Here is a 19,451-nt window from a genome sequence, read left to right as displayed (position 1 = left end):
TAAAATATAATAAAAATGTAAGTTAAAAAAATGCCCTACTAAATTAAGATATTTTATTATTCACACATTTTCCCCTAGATATCAACCATGTAACAGATGTTTCACGTGTTACTTAATGTTATTCAGAAAGGTGCTCAGCTAGTGTGCATATACTACATAGGAAGATATATAGGAAAGGATAACATAGCCTAACTAACTGTGCTCCATAACATACATCACTAGTTTTCCCATATCATTATATGCAACTGAACTATTGTGCTGGATTCTACAGCAGTATTAGAAATGAAAGATGGCTTAATATTTACAAAATTACTGTCCTAACCCCGATGTACTTAATAATAAAATAGACAGAAGAAATCATTTTTTAAAAAGTGAACACTCACTTTTAGTCAAACATCAACTTAAAATAATTGAAAACCTGTTAAAATGCCCAAATGTTTATATGAATTATGAAATAGTTCTGTCCTCGCTGAAAATGACCACGTTTAACAAAAGTTAAATAAGACACAATGCTAATTGTCTTAAGATCATCAGTTGACCCTGCTACCTGGCTCTTCAAATCAAGATGTTGTTAAGTGAAAGATCACAAAACCAGATATTTAGGTAACACCAACAACTGAACTGCAATATTGTGACTAAATAAACTAATTTGAGGTTATCTTAGATAGAACTAAGTTACATAGACTATCTCTATTAAGGCATACGCTACAGCAGATATCATGATTTATAGAACTAGCTTCTTTTGAACACAGATGAGAACATAAGAGTTTGACAAATTTAGTTATGAAATAAGAATGAGTTGCTGAACTTGGCATTTGTAATAGCACACATGGAATCCACATTGCATGTCTACTAAACAAGAGGTACCTTTGCAGCAGCTGCCACAGCCTCCTTACTTCTCTGTCTTTCTTCATCCAAACATTTGTCAAGCACTTCCTGTAAATGTTATGAAAAATTAAACTGCAATACACAATAGAGGAGTGGCTAAAAATCATTTTGAATAGTCAAAGTGCTTCAGAAAGCTTGCTCTTCCTGTCAATAATTGCGACAGGATCATTCCCAACGAATCACATTGTGCAGATCAGACCCCTTTTTTTTTTTGGTAAATAAAAGCAATACCTTGTGTTTTTGCGACTGCTGCATCAAAGCTTCTTCTATCTTTTCTGATAACACTTCCTTCTCTGCTTCCAAAATGTCAAGAAGTCGCTGATGCTGTTGGGAGAAAACATTCATATGATTGTAAACACAGTCTGCTAGTAAAACAGACAAAAAGAACTCATCCAAGATGCCTAGGTTTGTCAGTTGCTTACAAAATGACTTAAAATGTAGATTCAGTTAAATGACATACACGGCACTCCTTTAATTGATGTCATGTCATGAAAAAAAATTTATGATAAGAAATGTTTAGCTTCCTGATTATCTAATATTTCCTCTCAGTCTGAAGAGTATTAGGAAAGAAGCTGGTAAAAAAAAAATCATTACTTAAAAGCAACACTTACAAAATTTATAAAGATTAACACACAACACAAAAGCAACACCACACTTTAAACATTTCATTTAAAAGCTGCAGAATTTAAAATATGCTTGTACTAGCTCTCAGTTATACATCTACAGGGCAGAAAGCAAATGTATTTTTTTCAACCATTCGCGATACCATGAACTTTAAAAACCAGGAAATGAGAGCAAAAGAGAATGCTGCTTTCTTCTAATTTTCTTGTAATACAGAACAGTTTTTCAGGGGAAAAATGAACACTGAAGTAAAGTGATCATGTAGTCTATATGTAGACGTTTAATCCGTCACTGTTCTTAATCACAACTCATTTACCTCTTTTTCACTAAACCAAGTACAGTATTTGAAAGATGTGGGTTTTGTCTGTAAGAGCTAAGCTGTTTTCCAAAACTAAAAATTATTACTGGAAATTATTGATGTTGGGCATTTGTCATGAGATAATTGCTAACAAGTCAGTATACTTTTTTACAAGTTATTTAAGAGATGATATATTGTAACCTTAATGTATAGTATCAATACATAATAACATTTTACAAGATCACCAAAAGGAGAGTGTAACAGTACAGTTTTATATTAATAAAGGTGTATAACGAACATAAAGTTTTTACAGAAATATTATGCAGGCAAATAGTCCTTTCACCAGCATTTCTAAGAAACAGCCATTTCTGTTTCATGAATTTTATTACGTTTTAATTATAAGTGTCTCTAATGGCAGCTAGAAATACATTACCAAACTGCAATACTATGTTCTGAAAAATATTTTTTCATTTGAAGAATAGAATAGAAAACTTCTAGACTGCTTTATAAAATAAAACACCTATCCGCCCTTCCAGGATAAACATGTAAAGAGGCATTTCCTTGTGAATTTACTTAAAATAGGTCTGAATGAAGCAGACATATTCTAATGGAAAACACCTGTGGAAGGAGTGGTGAAATTCACAGCATGGTTATACTTAATGATGTGTAACTAACTTTTCTTGTGGACTCGGTATTTTCAGACATTAACTTTAACTATCACGGCACTTACAGAAGCTATTTTTTCCCAGTAACTCAAAGGTGAAACAATAAATGGATTTTATTAGTTAGACGATCTCCATGACTCTTCACTTGGCTGACTGCACAGACTACAAATCCGTTATTTCACTTTCATTTGAAAGAATGACACAATAGAAGACAAACATATGCAAATATCTTATCAGACACATACCACATATCAAAGTTTACTAATGTCAATTAAGAGACTGAAGCTTTATTTGCTTCAGTCAAGAATCGGCGAGGGATTTTCTAAGGAGAGCTCGTTAGAGAAAATCACCTGTATCTTTAAAACACCTACAACGGAATGGCAGTCAACTTATTCAGCAAGATTAGAATTTTTAGTGCAAGACTTGCAGGTAATTAATTCCAGTTTGACCATCAGATTTCTAGGTTAGATATTAAGACTATGTATGCATATATCCGTTTGCCATAATGGGCCAGCTACCAGATGTATTTTACAACATTCTCCATGGGACTACAGTTTTCAGCCTTTAAACTTCAGGGCCATTTCAGACATTTTATTTTACATATATGTATAAGAAGACATTCAAGCCCATCCTGGAAGTCCTGAAACAATGCAGACATTTGCATTAATACAATATAGAACATGTATACACCACCAATGGAGACAATTAACGTCTGTTCTCCCTGAAAATTAAATAATTTCATGACTGCAGCCTTCCGCATGACCCTAACCTCACTATGCAGTATACTTTTCATAGGCCTGTGGTAGACCAGCAATCATAAAAAATACAGATATTGGAACCAAAAATTTTTTATCAGACAGAAACCTGAAAAGTTCTGATCTTAAATACATCTCTGAAGTGAAAATGTACCTCCTCCACCCCAAAGAAGAGTGCACAACGAAATCCAGAAACCAACTCGTCGCACAAAGCAAGAAAATGTTAATCCCGTTGGTTGTTACAGTAAAAAGGAGTTTAACACCACCTGGAGATACCAGTTCCATGGAGATACAGCATACCAAACAAACGGAAATACAGACAGCGGTATACAATAAATCAGTTTGCTGCTTCTGGAAGCAGAAAGGGAAATCTTATATTTTAAAGATACTGCTTTTGCTTGCCACTTCAACTACAAAAAAAGTTGCCTAATAAGTAAACAATTACCATAAAAATGAAGGCTGCTGTGACTGTCAGTTGCAGTATGATTACTTTGATTGAGCTTAGGATCTCCCATTTCCTTGGTAGATTAGAAAATCTATATGGCATTACATTTTGAGTTTTATGGAATTCACAGAAATTCAGTGAGAACTGTATTAAGAATTGTATCTGTGTACAAAAACACACTAGTTCTTATTTTTCAAGATACTAGAGGCAACTATTTGTGAGCACATTTAGAATGCTTTCAAAATAAAAGCGAATAACTTGTGGCATATTTCAATGCAACTTCTTTTACATTATATAGAATCCACATTTCTCATGGAAACATAAAATTTATAATTTCAAGATTGTAAGTCTCTTGCAAATAGCTCAGCATGTCCTTTCCTATTATAACGTAAATGTTTACTCATGTGGAATAATCCTTCCATAAACGGTTACCTTCATATCTGAACTTCCAAAAGTTCATATATCATCACAAATGTTGCAACAGCTGTCCATACAACCCAGTAAAGCAAATTCTCTTGTACTAGTTCTAGAGAAATACCTTGAAGAATTGTTTATTTAGCTTCAGAATTTATATTTGTCCAAATAGTTTTCTTTTTCAGAGAGAAATGTACCTTAAGCTATTAAATTACATAAATTATATGAAAAGAAGTAACTGAAAACAAAGCAGAATAAAATATTACGTGAACTGCTTCTCCCTGAAACGTCTTAAGTCCAGAACGCCCATATTGCATAGTTAGCATAGACACAACAAAAAGGATGAAAGCTTCCATTCTACATGTAATTAATGAGAAATTTAATTACTTATCAAGAACTTTTATTTTTTCCAAGTTACTGTGCCCCACAGTATTATTAGCCCTCATGTGAAGCCATGGAATTTCCTTGAAAGTTGTGCTTATTACAATGATATAAAGCCAGCTCAGTGGTATTATTAATCCATTTTATAGAAAAGAATGTACCAGCCTGTCATGTGAATTCCTTTTTACAGAAGCACAGATCTTTCAAAGGCATACTCAGGTATCTAGGTTATGCGTAACACTTGAGCAGAAAATGTAGGAAGTTATGGATAGCAAAGGTTTCTGTGCATTGTGCGATCAAGGAAATTTTAGCTATTTCTGTATAATGACAGCATTCTGACAGACTTTGAAAAGCAGTAATGCAAAGGAAATGATTAATGAATGTAGGAATAGAATTCCAAGCTGTTAGTTTAAATGTCTCTGCACAGCAAGCTATGGTAACCCCTCTGGAACTAGTCTGTAAATTAGGGCAACTAGCTCTGTACTTCAGATTTAAAAATCATCCATACACCTTCTAAGTAGAAGTTCTTATATAGAAGCATTAGGTACATTAATTTTCTAGATGTACGCAGAATGACTTTGGACTCTGGTACTAAATGGCCACGATGAACTTCACATACAGTCAGTGCTTCCTCAGTTGGTCTTTCAGATAAAGTTATTAGAGGGAGTTGAAGGTTAAAAACATATAAAAGGTGACAATTTCACTTCAGCACTTACACATTACAGAGCTTTCAAGTGCTCTTGTAATTTTAGCTAACAGGAAACAACAGGATGTTTTAGGTTCATTTATTTGGCTTGTAGATTTTTTTGTTCAGCTGTAGTAAAGGTCTCTTAACAATACAGACCATTGCGGAATTAAAGATCATACACACTGAGATAAACGCCTACAGCTAAGCTAACTTATCTCATAACCTCCTCCCCTTCTCAACAGGAATAAAAGCTAAAGAAAGGACGTGAGTTGCATGAATCTCATTCAACATTTCCAGTTTCCTCAGGTAAGAATTATGAACACGTTCCTCTCTCTGTTAGACAATATTAAAAGAATAAAGGAAGAGTGTTGAGACTTAAGGCACCACTCTGAGCTATCCATACACCAGATTTTGATTCCCAAGCATTGTAGCAGCCACTTTCTCTTAGGCTTATCTGGACGTCAAATCTGGAGGTCTCCTGGCGATTGGACCTGTCAAGAGGTTATTGCCCATGCTTCAACAAGTAAACCTAATAAAAGCTTTCAGGGAAGAGTGCTCAGCCTCCTGTAAGCAGGCTAATGAATTCATCAGACCTAACAGCCCTATGAAAAATAACCAAGTGTATTCCAGTTTTCCTGACAAAGTTATGATGGAAACCTACTTATGGAGCCTTAAGTTTGGAAAAAAGCACCTAACCCATGTAGACTATAAGACAGTGTCCATAAAGTTTTTAAATGGAAGCTGAAGCGAGGGATTCCTTTATTAATCAACAATCCAAGAACCAAAAAACGGGTAAGACAATTCTAAACATGTTGGGGCTTTGAATCCAATTATCCAGCTGTTATTAAACAAATATACTTTATCGACTCTCTGGACTAAAGCGCAAAAATGGAAATCAATGAAAAGTTATGGCTATGGACAATCTTAATAAATAATTAAATAAATGATGTCCTGAATTGGAAATACGCTGGAGGAATCAATGTGAGGCCAAAATGAATCTCGGTGAAAAGTCCACTTTAGTACAACAAGAAAGTTTTCAGCCAGTGTAAGTTTGCTAGGCTGCACATTCACATTGTGCATGTTCTGTATAAGGCAAAGCAGACAGCAGAACGCTATGCAGAGATACTCAGCCAGACTGAAAATCCTTTAGCTTAGGTACAACAAACAGTATAGCTCTTGAATGCATCACTTCGCATGAACTAAATTCCACAGCCCAGCACCCTGACCTAGCCCTCTTTCTGACAAAGCTATAATTTGCTTCCTTTTATTCCTTAGACAGGGAGTATAGGGTTAAGAGTGCAAAGTTCTGATGTTTAAAAATTCTGAAGAGCAAATTGTGGTGGGACATGATGGCCCAATGAGACACAAGGAAGTGTTTTCCAACAAAAGAAAAAAGGTAAACTTTTCTAAAAAGTGGTATTCCAAAGTGGAGAGAAATGCCAGTATTTCTACCCCGCTCTCTGGAAAGCAGCAAGAGAGGGTCAAGAAGAGTCTGCTGAAAATCAACTTAAAACAAAAGGCATTCAAAAATAGGTTACAATGTTTTCCTCCCTGCAAGAAGTTCTCTAGGCAATGGTTCCAAATGAAAATTGTTTGATGTAGATTCAAATATAAATACAGAGGTCCTGTGGTTTTTCTTGATTCCTGTAAAAAAGAAATCAAAAAATCTTTCTTTTTTTCCTGGAATGTGAGTCACAGAAGACATTGTAAACAGATTTAATCACAATAGCAACTAGTCAGTCTTTTTTGTTATTTTTATATATCAAATTTATTTCTGAGGAATCATGACATTTTTCCTTCAGGTAAGCATCTTTTGAAGGGTTACACAGTATATACTATGATAATTCATGGAGTAAAAGAAATAATGCAGGATATGAACTATTTTACAGCTAAAATGCTGTATTAAAGCTATTAATAACTAATTCTAATTTAGTACAGTTATACTTCCTTGCATATTCCTATTAATCGTAAACTGCAAATTTAAAGAAAAACAGAAAATAGGGTGTCTTGCATGAACTGAAATGCTTTTTAAAAATACAGATAGTTCCTTCCTGGGCCCTGTACTGTTTCATTTAAAAGAGAACGAGTACAGGATTTCATCCACAAATAAGGATGCAATTCTTTTGCTATAAATAATAGGCATCCAATTTATGTTTCTGTAGACTGGTTCCTTCACAATATTGAATAAATCATCATGCACAGAACACCAAATTCAGTATGGATAAATTCATTTTGTTACCTGCTATTCATAGCTTATGTAAAAGTAGTCAGATAATAATTCAAAAACAAAACCGCAAACAACATCAAAGAACAACCAAAGTTAATAAGATTATCCTAATACTAACCAGGAAAAAAAAAAGCCTGCATTATTTGTAGGATCACTGCAACAAAATAATGATATTTCACACTTCCACAGATCTTTCATCTGAGGAAACAATTTTCACACGCTAATGAAATGACACTGGGAACCTTCTTTTAATAGTAACATTCTAAATAATAGTACATTAAGACATAGGTATGTCCAATTCACCCTCAGTGAATGATCGGTTTCTCTTGTAACAAAAATCCACTCAATTTTTTAATCTAATGAAACTCAACTGTAGGTAGTAGTTTAACAGAAAAAACACAGGCATAGTAAGACTTTACCTCTCAACTCCAGTATATTTTTTGTACCTTCATTATACATGGACAAAGAACAATCCCTGTCCCTCGAGATTTGGGAAAAATTATCTTCAGAATCATTTAGCAAATATTTCATTACTTGATTCAGGAATAAAAAAACCCACTGGATCGGGCTTTTTAAGAATTCACCAATTCAAATTTGTTCACCTATTTTAACAAGAAACCTTCTTAACCCACAAAGTTCTACTTTTACTTCTGTCTCTCATGAAGGAATCTAACAGTAGGAAGAAATAACACAGATCGTGGGAAACACTATCTCTATGTGAGAGGGAGATGACATAACAAAAATACACAGTTCTAGCATCACGGTTTTGTAATGTCATCAAAATACGTCCACTTCTACATCCTATTCAAAATATTATCCTGAGGAAAAAGGCAATCTTATTAAAACAGTAATAATAGTTTTCTGCTCCTGTAGAAAGGCTAGCTATATTTAACAGCATATTCTTTTATACTGCACCTTTTCTTCACTGCTGCTAAACTATGCCTAAGTCAAATGACAAGATCTGGTAATCATAACTGGTTTCCTACACTGTCCTTACTATCTGTGGCATCTGAGTGTTTGGCAGTGCAAGGTGGAAAATCTGTCTGAAGAATTCCAACATCTGTTACATATTTCCACTTCCTCAAATTATAACTTATTACTGCATGGTTGAACTGTGTCTTTTTGCCAGTTTGAGGTCCAAGTGTCTAACAAAGCAGCAAAACTTCTCTAAGAGAAAGCTCAGGAATCAGCAAAACATTATTAAACCAGGAAAGTTAAAACAATGAAAATACAAAGAAAAATTACAATAACAGTAATAAAAAAGCCTATACTCATACTCAGGGTTCCACTCAGCAGTACACACACAGCATGTAAACTGTGTCATTTGAGGTACAAGAGAGGCAGAAATCAAGCTTAAAACATTTTTCTGCATATGCGCTTCATTTTTTTTATAAATAAAGTAAGAAGCTATATAAAGTCATCTAATGATGAAAATACTTTTTGCAGAAAGCGTACACAGTAATAGAGACTATTAAAAAACCCACACACTTCAAGGTCCTAAGGATATAGAGCGAAGGAACTTCAGTAAAAATATGAAAGGAAAAAAAAATAAGTATTAATTAGACCTTCTGTTTTTGTGATCTAACTAATTTCACAGCCTGTATGAGTTCTCACAGAATTGGTCTGTCTATCAGGAAAAGTAGAAGGAAATGAACTCCTAAAATACAAACAGCAAAATGTTCAATAACGGCAGATAGCAAAACGGAGGAAAAAAAAACCCAATTTTCAACAACAGCTGACAGAAAAATAATTGAGGAGAAAAATCATACTATATTACTTCATTGTTCAGTATTGACAAGAGTTAATGACATAAATTCCTAACAAGTAATGAAGATTTTAAGGAAATTTGTTATATAAACAAAAGATAGAAATCAAAAATCACACTAAAGAGTTACTTTCATGTGGAACTTGATAAATCCAAGGAAATAACTGCAATTTCCAAATAAGATTTTTGGTTGAGACTCTGAAAGTATCCTGGCTGAATTAACAGGGCAAAGACACTGCAAAATCACTCTCGAGCTAGCTTGCGATAGTGGACAGATTCAATGTTAGAAGACTCTGGTAAAGATTTACATTTTTTCAAAAAATAGATATGCCTTTTCAGACTCTAGCAAGGTAACTTTGACTTTGGGAGGTAAATACTAAGCAATACTGGATAAAAAGTCAACACATACAAAACCAAAACACAGAGTGAGGATAAATCAAATTTTCAGGATTTAAGGAAACAAACAAACAAACAAAAGCTTTCCCAGCACAGGAAGAGCTGATTCTTGATCTTTTCACTCTAGTTCTCTCTATATACGCAGAAATCAAGGAGGTATTATGAATTTAGGAATAAAGGACTCAAACTGACAACAGGATTCTAATAAATACTTTTTTTCCCCCTTTAAACAATCAGGAACTACCAGAGGATGAAGAAGTTCTGAGAAAGTCTAACTCTTCTCTTGGCAGAAGAGCGGCAGACCTGAAAAGACACATCTAGATGAACGATGTTTAAGGATGAGAGATTAGGCGCAAAGTAAATTGGATGAAAACGTAATGGGAATGATTGATCGGAAATACTTCATTTTAGAGGGAATGAATAAACAATTATTCCCACAGCAGCAAACTGCAAGATTTCTGAGAACCGAGTGGAAATGCCCAAAGAAGGGGACATGATAAATACTCTCAAGAATTTCCAAACCTATCATAGTTGGGATGAATGAACCAGAAAGGTTATGTCCACTGTAGTCTTCATTTTTTCAGTCTGTAAGTCTTCAAGATTGTTCAAGTACCTACTACTACTGCAAAAATTGGTTAATGTCTTCTAAAAATGCAAATATTCAAAATTCTCTAGGAATCTAGTTTGCATATGCTCCCTTCAAGATCAGGCATTAAATAGATTTCACAATTACTACCATTAGATGGGAAAAACACAGAACTCCTCTTTTGTTTACAAGGGGAAAACATAAATAATCAAAGTTCATAAAATAAGCATTATTATATAAACATGCTACACATTATGAGTAGATATAAAAACAAGATTTGAAATAACAGAAAATTATACTTCCTGACTGTGGAACTAGGTTGCTGAATGAAATAAACATTTTCTCTGGCATACAAACAATCACTTGCTATACAAGACAAATACTTTTTACATTTGACATTTTAGGAATTGTTGGGGGACTTGCTGGTACTCTTCACGGAAGACTATGCAAAACACATCAAAATGTATTGCCCAAATACTGGAGAGGTAAGGGATCTATTGCATTCCAGCAGCTCATTACTATTGTCACATCAGTTTTCTGCTTGTCCATAAGCTGTTCTTGGAAGCATCATACACTTCAAAAAACTGAGTCCTAGCAAATGAAACTTTCAGAAATGAATATTCTGACTGACCTTTCAGCAAAGGGGTTTCAAACTGAAGCTAAATCGGTCTTTCTCTGAGTGTGTCTCAAAAAAAGGGTCCAAGATTTCATGCACCATCCAACAGATTTTGAACTACTATTTATCATACAAATGACAGCCAACATCATGATAAAGCGGAGTGGAAAAAGAACTAAGGACAGGGGGCTAACTCTACTTATCTTAAATGTTGTTGCATCTACAAATGTGAGATTTATTTCATAGCTTCACATAAAACCATCACAAAAAACATCAACATGCAGAAGTGCAGAGGAAGCATTTAATGGAGTTCTTTCATTTTTGTGTGACACGTTCAGTACTGTTCTGCCTCAGCAACTACACTAGCAGCTCCTTTGGCTTCTTAAACTATGGAAAAAATTTCAGCATAATATACTGTATACAAAGGAAAACTGCAGGCCGCGCTTACTTAAGGCACATCCCTAAGGGTTTACTGAGCAGAAGAAGATAAGTCCAGCCCAGGAAAGCAATATGCATGCAACTGAACTACACAATTAAGACTTCTAATTCTTATCTGTCTTTATTCTTCTCTTGTATGAATCAAAATGGAAAATAGGCAGACTAACAGAATTAAAGATGACAGTAAAATATATCCCCCTTAAGTACATCCATGCTTGAAAACACTACACAGAATGTCCAGTTGTATCTCTTTGATGGATAGTGTTTCCTCCAGAAGACATAGCGAAAAAGAGGAATATTGTCAAGTCATAATTTAGAGACGGACATGTGTGATCTGAGCCTCACTTCACATATACTTTAATCCCTCCCCATCCGAGAATGCCTGTTTCACACTGTTTAGAAGACAGTAAGGAAGGAGACCATCAAGGTAAGGAAAGGAAAGTACAAGATAAATAGAGGGAAAATTATTTCTCACAAATGAGAATTCATTTGCTGCAGGTATTTAAGATTTTATTTTACCTTAATACCCAGATGATTGACTGTTTTAAAAAGAATATAAAAATCAACCTCAATAGAGTCTACATTTTTAACACCATCTACTTTGATTGAATAGTGAGAGAAATTTCTGATACATCATCATTTTTAGGGCTTGCAGTGAAAACAGGTCATTCCTTTTACATTATCATGCTCATGGTCTAGCAACCTTAATGAGAAAATTCCTTAGAATATCATAGCCCTACATAGTAAGTACTTCTAAATCATAAATGCTTGCTTACTCCATCCTTTTATGGTGCCTTTTATGGTCCATGCTTTTTAAAGTTACTCAGTCTCTATGTCTTCTCTGTGTTCTATAAGAAAAACCTATTTTGATGTTTGAACAGACTGCTTCTATTCAAACACTAGAAAACAGGGAAAGCTGAAAGGCAGTCTATTCTAGAATATTGCTAGTGATACCTGCCTCTGCCAGCTGCATCCAGCCCAGGCAATTGCTTAGTCACAGTCTCAGTGATGAAACCATATTGCTATAAAAGTATGAGATATATTCAATGAACTTAAATTTTATATATATATAATTGCTGCTCTTTCCCGCTAAAAATCAAAGTATGCACAGCCTGTAGACTTTTTCCATGCCTCATTTGTCATAAAAGATTGCTAGCACTTACTAAAGAAGGTAAAACTATGATCTACATTTGTCAATATTCTCAGAGAGATAAATGTTACCGTCAGATATCTGGTTTGGGTTTGGGTTTTGTTTCAGGTTGGGCGGGGGTGTTATTAATAGTATGTTATTAATAGTCATACTTTACAAGATACATATTTTTCTACCCCATGTGGCATCTCACTTCTAGCACTGGCCAATACCTGACTATACTGAAGCACTTTTATTAACTTGTTGTTATATGTCCCTTCATTTTCTGAGTATTAAAAATTTCTATTCCAAAGTTTGTTGATCATGTTTTTCAGTATGTATTTTCATACAGCACATGAGTTAAACCACAAGATCAAAGTCGGTGTTCCTTTTCAAGAGGCAACACCAAATATATTTGTGTCTCAGCAGAAAAATAAGGATGAAATTTGTGATTTTCCAACTTGTAATAAACTAATATATGTTTTCCAATGACATTTGCTCTGATATCCTCAAATGCTAGAAACATACAACTGATATGCATTGCTTTCCTAAATATTCAGTATATGACATGACTGATTCCTGGCATAAAGAAGAGTTCTTATTGTCCTGTTCATCGACAAAGGACACCATGACCCTGGTGCCCCTCAATGTGCCATGAGAATGCCTGGTTTGCTTTGTGAAATGCTGATACGAGAGTGTATTTCCTTGAAAAAAACAGCAGCCCTAGAGATTGTTCCCTAGGAAGCATCCATTACAGTGATCATCAATTTCTTTGAGGGAACTGATCCTTTCAACACATTCCAGGAAAGGGGAAAGGGACCCATAAGCCCCAGACCTAGGGGACACTTGAGATCAGAGAGTCAAGACAAGTGACATTAATAGAACAAGAAACAGGTAGATGTAGAAATACCTGGCATCTGTGGGCAGTAACTGAATAGTAACTGATACGGCCAGCTCATCTCTCAAGTATTTGATTCAAAAGCAATGGATACTGATAACGATTAATACAGAGGGACACTTCACCGAGAGGCAGTTCAGTATAGTATGTCAGAGAGTACACTGAACTTCAAGTGGATGAATCTAAACTAGAAAATAGACCAGAACTTTCTTACTTTAGGATCGGTGGGGAAGGAATCTGTCAGAAGGGCCAGAATAGAAAATGGCTCAGAATTTTACTCTGGAGAAGTTTCTGTGATTTTAGCAATGTCCTAAACCGCAGACCTACGGAGTTAGATCTAATAGAAGGGTACAGTGAAAAATTAGCTGACAGACCTGAAACAAGATACAGAACTGAAGACAATTTGTGTTGATGGGCTGATGGTTCCTTCCTGTAGGTGACAATGATATTACCTATAGCTAGCAAAACCTTACATGTTAACAATCAAAGATGAATTGCAGAAATTTGTCCAGTGGGAAATTGAGATAGAACCATAGAACTAGGTCTTTCACGTTTTCCCCTATTCTGGAAGATACAGCCTTGTACGCTGACCGTATCAGCAGTATGGCACCTCTCTAGACAGACTTTTAACTTGCATCTCCATCACAGGCACAGCACCCTGATAACATACAGCTTCAAAATCAAAAACTTCAATAAACTCTTAACGATAGGTTAAAGACAAGCAGAGAAAAAACAGCCTTTCCTTCTTCTCAGAGACACTTTTGGGAGGGAGGGATATGGGAATTTAGGGGGGAAATGGGATTAGGAGAAAGCATGAGAAAGGAGTTATTACATAAGATAATCTTGATTTTGTGGAATGGGAAACAAAACAGCAGAAAATATCAAAGGAATGGGAAGTGAGGTCAAAAAAATTATGCAGGTTGACAAAGTTTTACATGGGCTTAAAAGTTTGAAGGCAAAATACTGCTTATAAGGCAAGAATGTTAGAAGGGAACAAAAAAAACCCAGAAGCTATGTTCATGTACAGTACATACTTGTGCTGTGTGGTTACTGCTGCACCAAAAAAAAATTCTTTACAGTGATATAGATACTCATAACTCTCCACGTAAAGGTGGATGTGCATGTACAAGCCCATAACATAGGAAATTAATCAACTTGGTGTATAATCTTTAGTAATTCTTTCAGCAATCCTAACTGTTAGCACAGAACAAAATCACCTGAACAAAAACAGTCAAAAAAACCCACCAAAGCATACATTTAAGAATAGATGAATTCAAAAATAATAAAAACATACTACACATTTCTCAGATCTCTTCCAACAAAGATTTACAAGTGAACAAAATTTACCAGTGTAAATCCTATTTTATTAAACCTGGTAGTTCTATCATAAGCACTCACACTTGTGTACTTGATTAGGCTTCAAAATCCCAATTTTCTATTGCAATTAAAGGTGATAAAACTTGATTGAGTTAAATGAGAAATGACTTGGAAGTTTGTGAACAAAATGTAAAGCTTTTCTGGGATTCAAAGAGGGCGTTATATTCCGTTAAATGTAGACATGATGTGAACTGGGCACTGCGTTATCTCGTAAGTACTCTCCTGTCTTATGACCAAGAATAGCTCCCCCACATTGTTTGGTTCTCCCCAGGTAAATTTGAACCTCTTCAACATGTTTTCACATTTCTGTCCCCACCTTTTGGTTTGTGACGCAAACGTAACAGATCACAGGAGCAACATTTTTGCTCAATCTGTAAGTACATCCTCAAAAAATCTTTATATAATGCTTCCAGATTTCATGAGATTTGCTCCTTTTTAATATTCAGAAAATTACATTGAGTCAGTAAACAATATGTTCATTTCAGAAACACAAAACATTTTCTTAAAATTCAATTTTACTTGCTTTTTAGGCAGAGCTTTATGGTACGCATTAAATAACTCTAGTTCCGTGCAGTAAACTCCTTATTTGTGATGGAATTGATTTCTCCAAACCATTACATCTTTCCTTCATACTGTTTATACAGATGCTTATATATTTAATATAGGTTTGCACAAAGTGCTAATTGATATGGTCAGAACAGTGAAATGGTCGTAAAACACTGTCGGAAATGGTGGAATACTTCAAGTGGACTTTTTACATATTTAGGTCTAATATACCCCAAGAAAATTAAATAAAATTATTATCCTTTGTATTTTTAGTAAGTTTTTACTTAAAAGGTAACTGTTAATAGCAATGTAAACAACTTCAGGATGCTATTAGCAAATCAGGTTTTTTAAACTTACATACTAACATTCATTATTATTTTGATTCAAGAGCTGTACTTAAGTCAAACCAAGATATTTTCAATAACAAACCAGGTTTACACTGTTCAGATACTCAGTAGCGATGTGATTCCAAATACTTGCTATGCAGTGAACTTTTACTTAAGTCATGTTAAATGAGCCAATATAGGCCTTTTTTTAAATACATATATATTTCTAATCATTATGTAATCCCTCATAAATATGTTTTTTTATTTTTTATGTAATATTTCTATGAAATAAAAATACATTTGGACAACAGATGTTTGTGTCTACCATCTAAGAAGCACCAAAAAGTTAGGACCAAAAATTTGTGCAAATCCATACAATCAAATCCCGCATTTAACTATGTAAATTAAAAATAATTGCGTGTTTTCTCCAAGACTACAGAAAATGGTAGCTGTTAAAGGACTAAGTATTAAGTTGCTCTGAGACTTTTTCTCATTGCTACACTCTTCTTGAATCTGTTCTAAGCAAGTTTAAGTGTTATAAAACACCTTTGAACCCAACAGATGAAGAGTCATTATTTATTTTGAATTTTTAAATCCTCGTGTTTACTGTTATACTGAGGACACAAGGTAAAAGATCGATTATTTTCTTTGGTGATCACGTATGTTAATATTTTTTCAAACAGAAAAGGTCCGAATCGAAAAGAACATCACAAAGATTTTTGTATGTGCACATCCATACCTGAGCATTAAGAAGTTCTTCAAATTTGTGAGAATGTTTTTCAATTGCTAGTATATACTGTTTTTCAATAGCTGCTTCTTGCTGTTGAACTGTAGACTGTAGCAGTGCCTGCAAAAAGAAAGCACAGAATATTCAACAAAGATAAAATGGGGATGTTTATTGGTAACTGCAGATCTACTAATACTTGTGTATAACCAGAATGTGGAATGCTGTTATAAATTTGGAATGTGCAACTATTAAAGTACCTTTCTATGTAACACTACCTTGTTTTCGGTCAGGACTAAAATTTTTTGGATCTTAGATTTCTTATACACAGTCTGCTTAAAAGAGAGCAGCACACAGAAGATAGAGAGGGAGAGTATTTCTGTTAAATATACTCAGTTTTCTGGGACCACACAAGAAGAGAAGCATATGAAAGCTGCTGAAGAAAAAAAAAAAAAAAAAGCCAGACATATTTCCCTGGCTGACAAAACTCCACATCCTCTCGGCACAGCGTAAGATCCCATGGGCCAAGCATGATCTTCACAACCACAAGTCAAGTAAAAGCAGATGGAAATTCTGAGTAATTTAAAACATAAAAGAATGCCCCCCCAGGAAGTTCACACTCAAATGTGAAGCACTGGCAGTCAAAGTACCAAGACAGGAACAAAAAGAGGATAAAATGAGGAACTTTCTGTGTGTGAGCACATGTGTACGCACACGTGTGTATTCACATGCACTTGACTGAACTCTGCAGACTTTCCAGCATCTGATTGCAAAAAGAGAAATAAAAAAAAAAAAAGTTAAGATATGTGAAAAACCAAATTACCATTTGAGGAACTACACTCAGGGTTCCTTAAACAATGATGGTATTTTAATGCAGGATTTACTTAACTCATGCTATGCAAGTCTTTTTCCCTAATATTATAAAATATTTATGTCACTTTCAAAATATTCATTGGGCTATTTATACAGAATGTAGCAAACTATTTTTAACTAGTAATCAATACAGCAAAGTAGTTGAAATTACTGTGTAAGTTAAAACAGATAGTTTTATAAAAGTTTTATAGAAAACAGACCTTTGGCCCAAACGCAGACAAAGAAAAAAAAATCCCATCTTTCAAACGATCCTTATTTTAGAGATATATTTACTTCATGGGACATAACACACACTAAATACAATTTTAAATACTTTTTAAAAAAAACAAAAATGTATATAAAAAAAAAAATCTGTTGACAATTTCTTAACTACCTTTCCAAATTTTCCACTAATTAGCCTCTTATACCAAAATCAGTGTTCTTCAGTAATGTTATACTATGGCAGTAGTTTTCAGCACAGGGTCAAAGATTTAAAAGGCAAAGATGGTGCTTAACATACACTTTAATCAAAGCGTAAGAATACATTTACTGGTGTTTGCAGGGGATTTAGCTAGCCATAAGTTTACTTTCAAAAAAGTCAATTTCTTTCCTACTAAATTTAGTTCTTTTATTGATATAAATTCAGGCAATCACAAAAACTTAACTCTCAAAGAAGTATAATTTCTACATGTGAAACTTTATATGCTAAAACCTATCACGTATAAATTATAACTGCCACATATCACTGGCAAAAATGGAGTCTGTACTTTGGGGTATGGAGGTTTTTTTTGCCTAAACTATTGTGGCAAGAATTGTTTCATATAACTGGCACAAAAGGTAAAAAAAATTGAATTCTGACCTTAGGGAAAACAGTAATAGAATGGTCATTAAGTTGCAATGCCATTTCTCAGATAGCTTCTTGCTCATGCCAACGGTTGAGTCTCTTGATGCACTTTGCCATGCAAACTTAACTGGTGACTGTTAAATTCCTATTAAATGGTATAAAGAACTTCCAGTTTTCAAAGAAATAATTATTATTCATTGGATGGCACGTAGAGGTTGTTAAATTTTTGAATTTATTTCACTATTATTATTTTCTTTAGAAAATACATAAAATTCCACATTCAGAAGCAAAAGTCTTCCTTTTCTATCATATACACTACTAATACAGTTTAAATAGTACCAGAGAAGAATTGATGCTGTACTTGACTACTCCATTAGTTGGCCAAGTAAGGAGACAGAGAGAAAAATCCCCCTGTATTGCACAGTACTTCAGAGGTAGGTTCCATGTTGTGCCATAAAAAAATCTCGGGGGTGTAGGGGGGGGGGGATAAAAAAAATCTTTATTTTCTATGGAGAGATTCAGCAGATCAGCCAGTCAAACAGGCCTTTAAAATACAGGATAAATTATTTATGCCAAGGCACAAATCTTTTCAAGTCACTTAAAAGATGAGGTGTGTCACATAATACCCTGAAATAGCAATAACTACTTATTATGAAAATAAGATTTCCCTTTTCAAAAGGAATCTGAAAATTCTCAGCACCTTATGGTTTTAAGATATGCTTACAATCAAAACAAAATGCTAAGCTCTAATTTATTTTAAAGTGCAGAATGTTTTTATTCCCATGAGAAAATTTTTATGCTCAGGACTGATTGTAATTGTCAGTACTGTCAGATAAGGCACTTCTATAAAACGGAAAGTCTACTCTTCCGAAGTATGAACAGAGAAATGTCATAGAGAACTGGCACGACTAGAAAAATGTATCTTGCCCTTTCAATTAAGTCTTTCATTATTATTCTTTTATCGCTGAAATCATATCCCACATTTAATAAATTCTCAGAAAGAAGACAATTTTTAAAATAAAATAAAAGCTAAACTTGACAATTTCCTTTATTTCTAATCTAACAAGAAGTTGTTGCCTAGGACACTACTATGTTCGTTGCATATATCCCACATCTGCCTGGCTTCAGCTGACTATAAAAAGTAAATATGAACACAAAGATGTCATAAAACAGTATCTTTCCAAGATCGTAAAAAAAGACCAAAAAAAAAAAAAAAAGACAAAAGAAAACATGGAGTTAAAAAATGAGGTCATTTTCTTCTTGGTCTGATCAGAACCACCATCTAAGGTTTCTTGATGGGATAAATACAGCAGAGATGCATGACATCCATCCAAAACTTTTGCAAATTTCAAGATAATCAACTGCTTAAATTACTAATTAAAAAACTTAATTTACTAATTAACTAATTTATTAAACTAAACCATACAATTAGCTACCTGATGATAGTCATCTCTAACTCTTATAGTTGCATACTTCCTTCAGTATAATGACACTAAAAGTCTTTTGACTAACTGATATTCGGGGCAACTACTTATCTCTGCTGAAACATCACTTTTTTCCTTAATTAATTAC

General features: G+C 34.2%; 1 protein-coding gene across 1 annotated transcript in view; it reads right to left on the bottom strand.

Moving 5' to 3' along the window:
- The window catches only part of CCDC91 (coiled-coil domain containing 91), a 122,833-nt gene that overhangs the window by 50,361 nt on the left and 53,021 nt on the right, over positions 1 to 19,451 (bottom strand). The window contains exons 7-9 of the mRNA XM_009695564.1: positions 16,199 to 16,306; positions 1,120 to 1,212; positions 868 to 936 (exon numbers count right to left, since the gene is read on the bottom strand). Of these exons, the coding sequence (XP_009693866.1) occupies positions 868 to 936; positions 1,120 to 1,212; positions 16,199 to 16,306 (270 nt within the window). The remainder of the gene's footprint in view (positions 1 to 867; positions 937 to 1,119; positions 1,213 to 16,198; positions 16,307 to 19,451) is intronic.

The sequence above is a fragment of the Cariama cristata genome, unplaced genomic scaffold, assembly GCF_000690535.1.
Source record: "Cariama cristata isolate BGI_N322 unplaced genomic scaffold, ASM69053v1 scaffold4532, whole genome shotgun sequence".
Classification (NCBI taxonomy): domain Eukaryota; kingdom Metazoa; phylum Chordata; class Aves; order Cariamiformes; family Cariamidae; genus Cariama; species Cariama cristata.
Note: the sequence above shows the minus strand (reverse complement) of the source record. Positions and strands in the feature narration are given on the sequence as shown.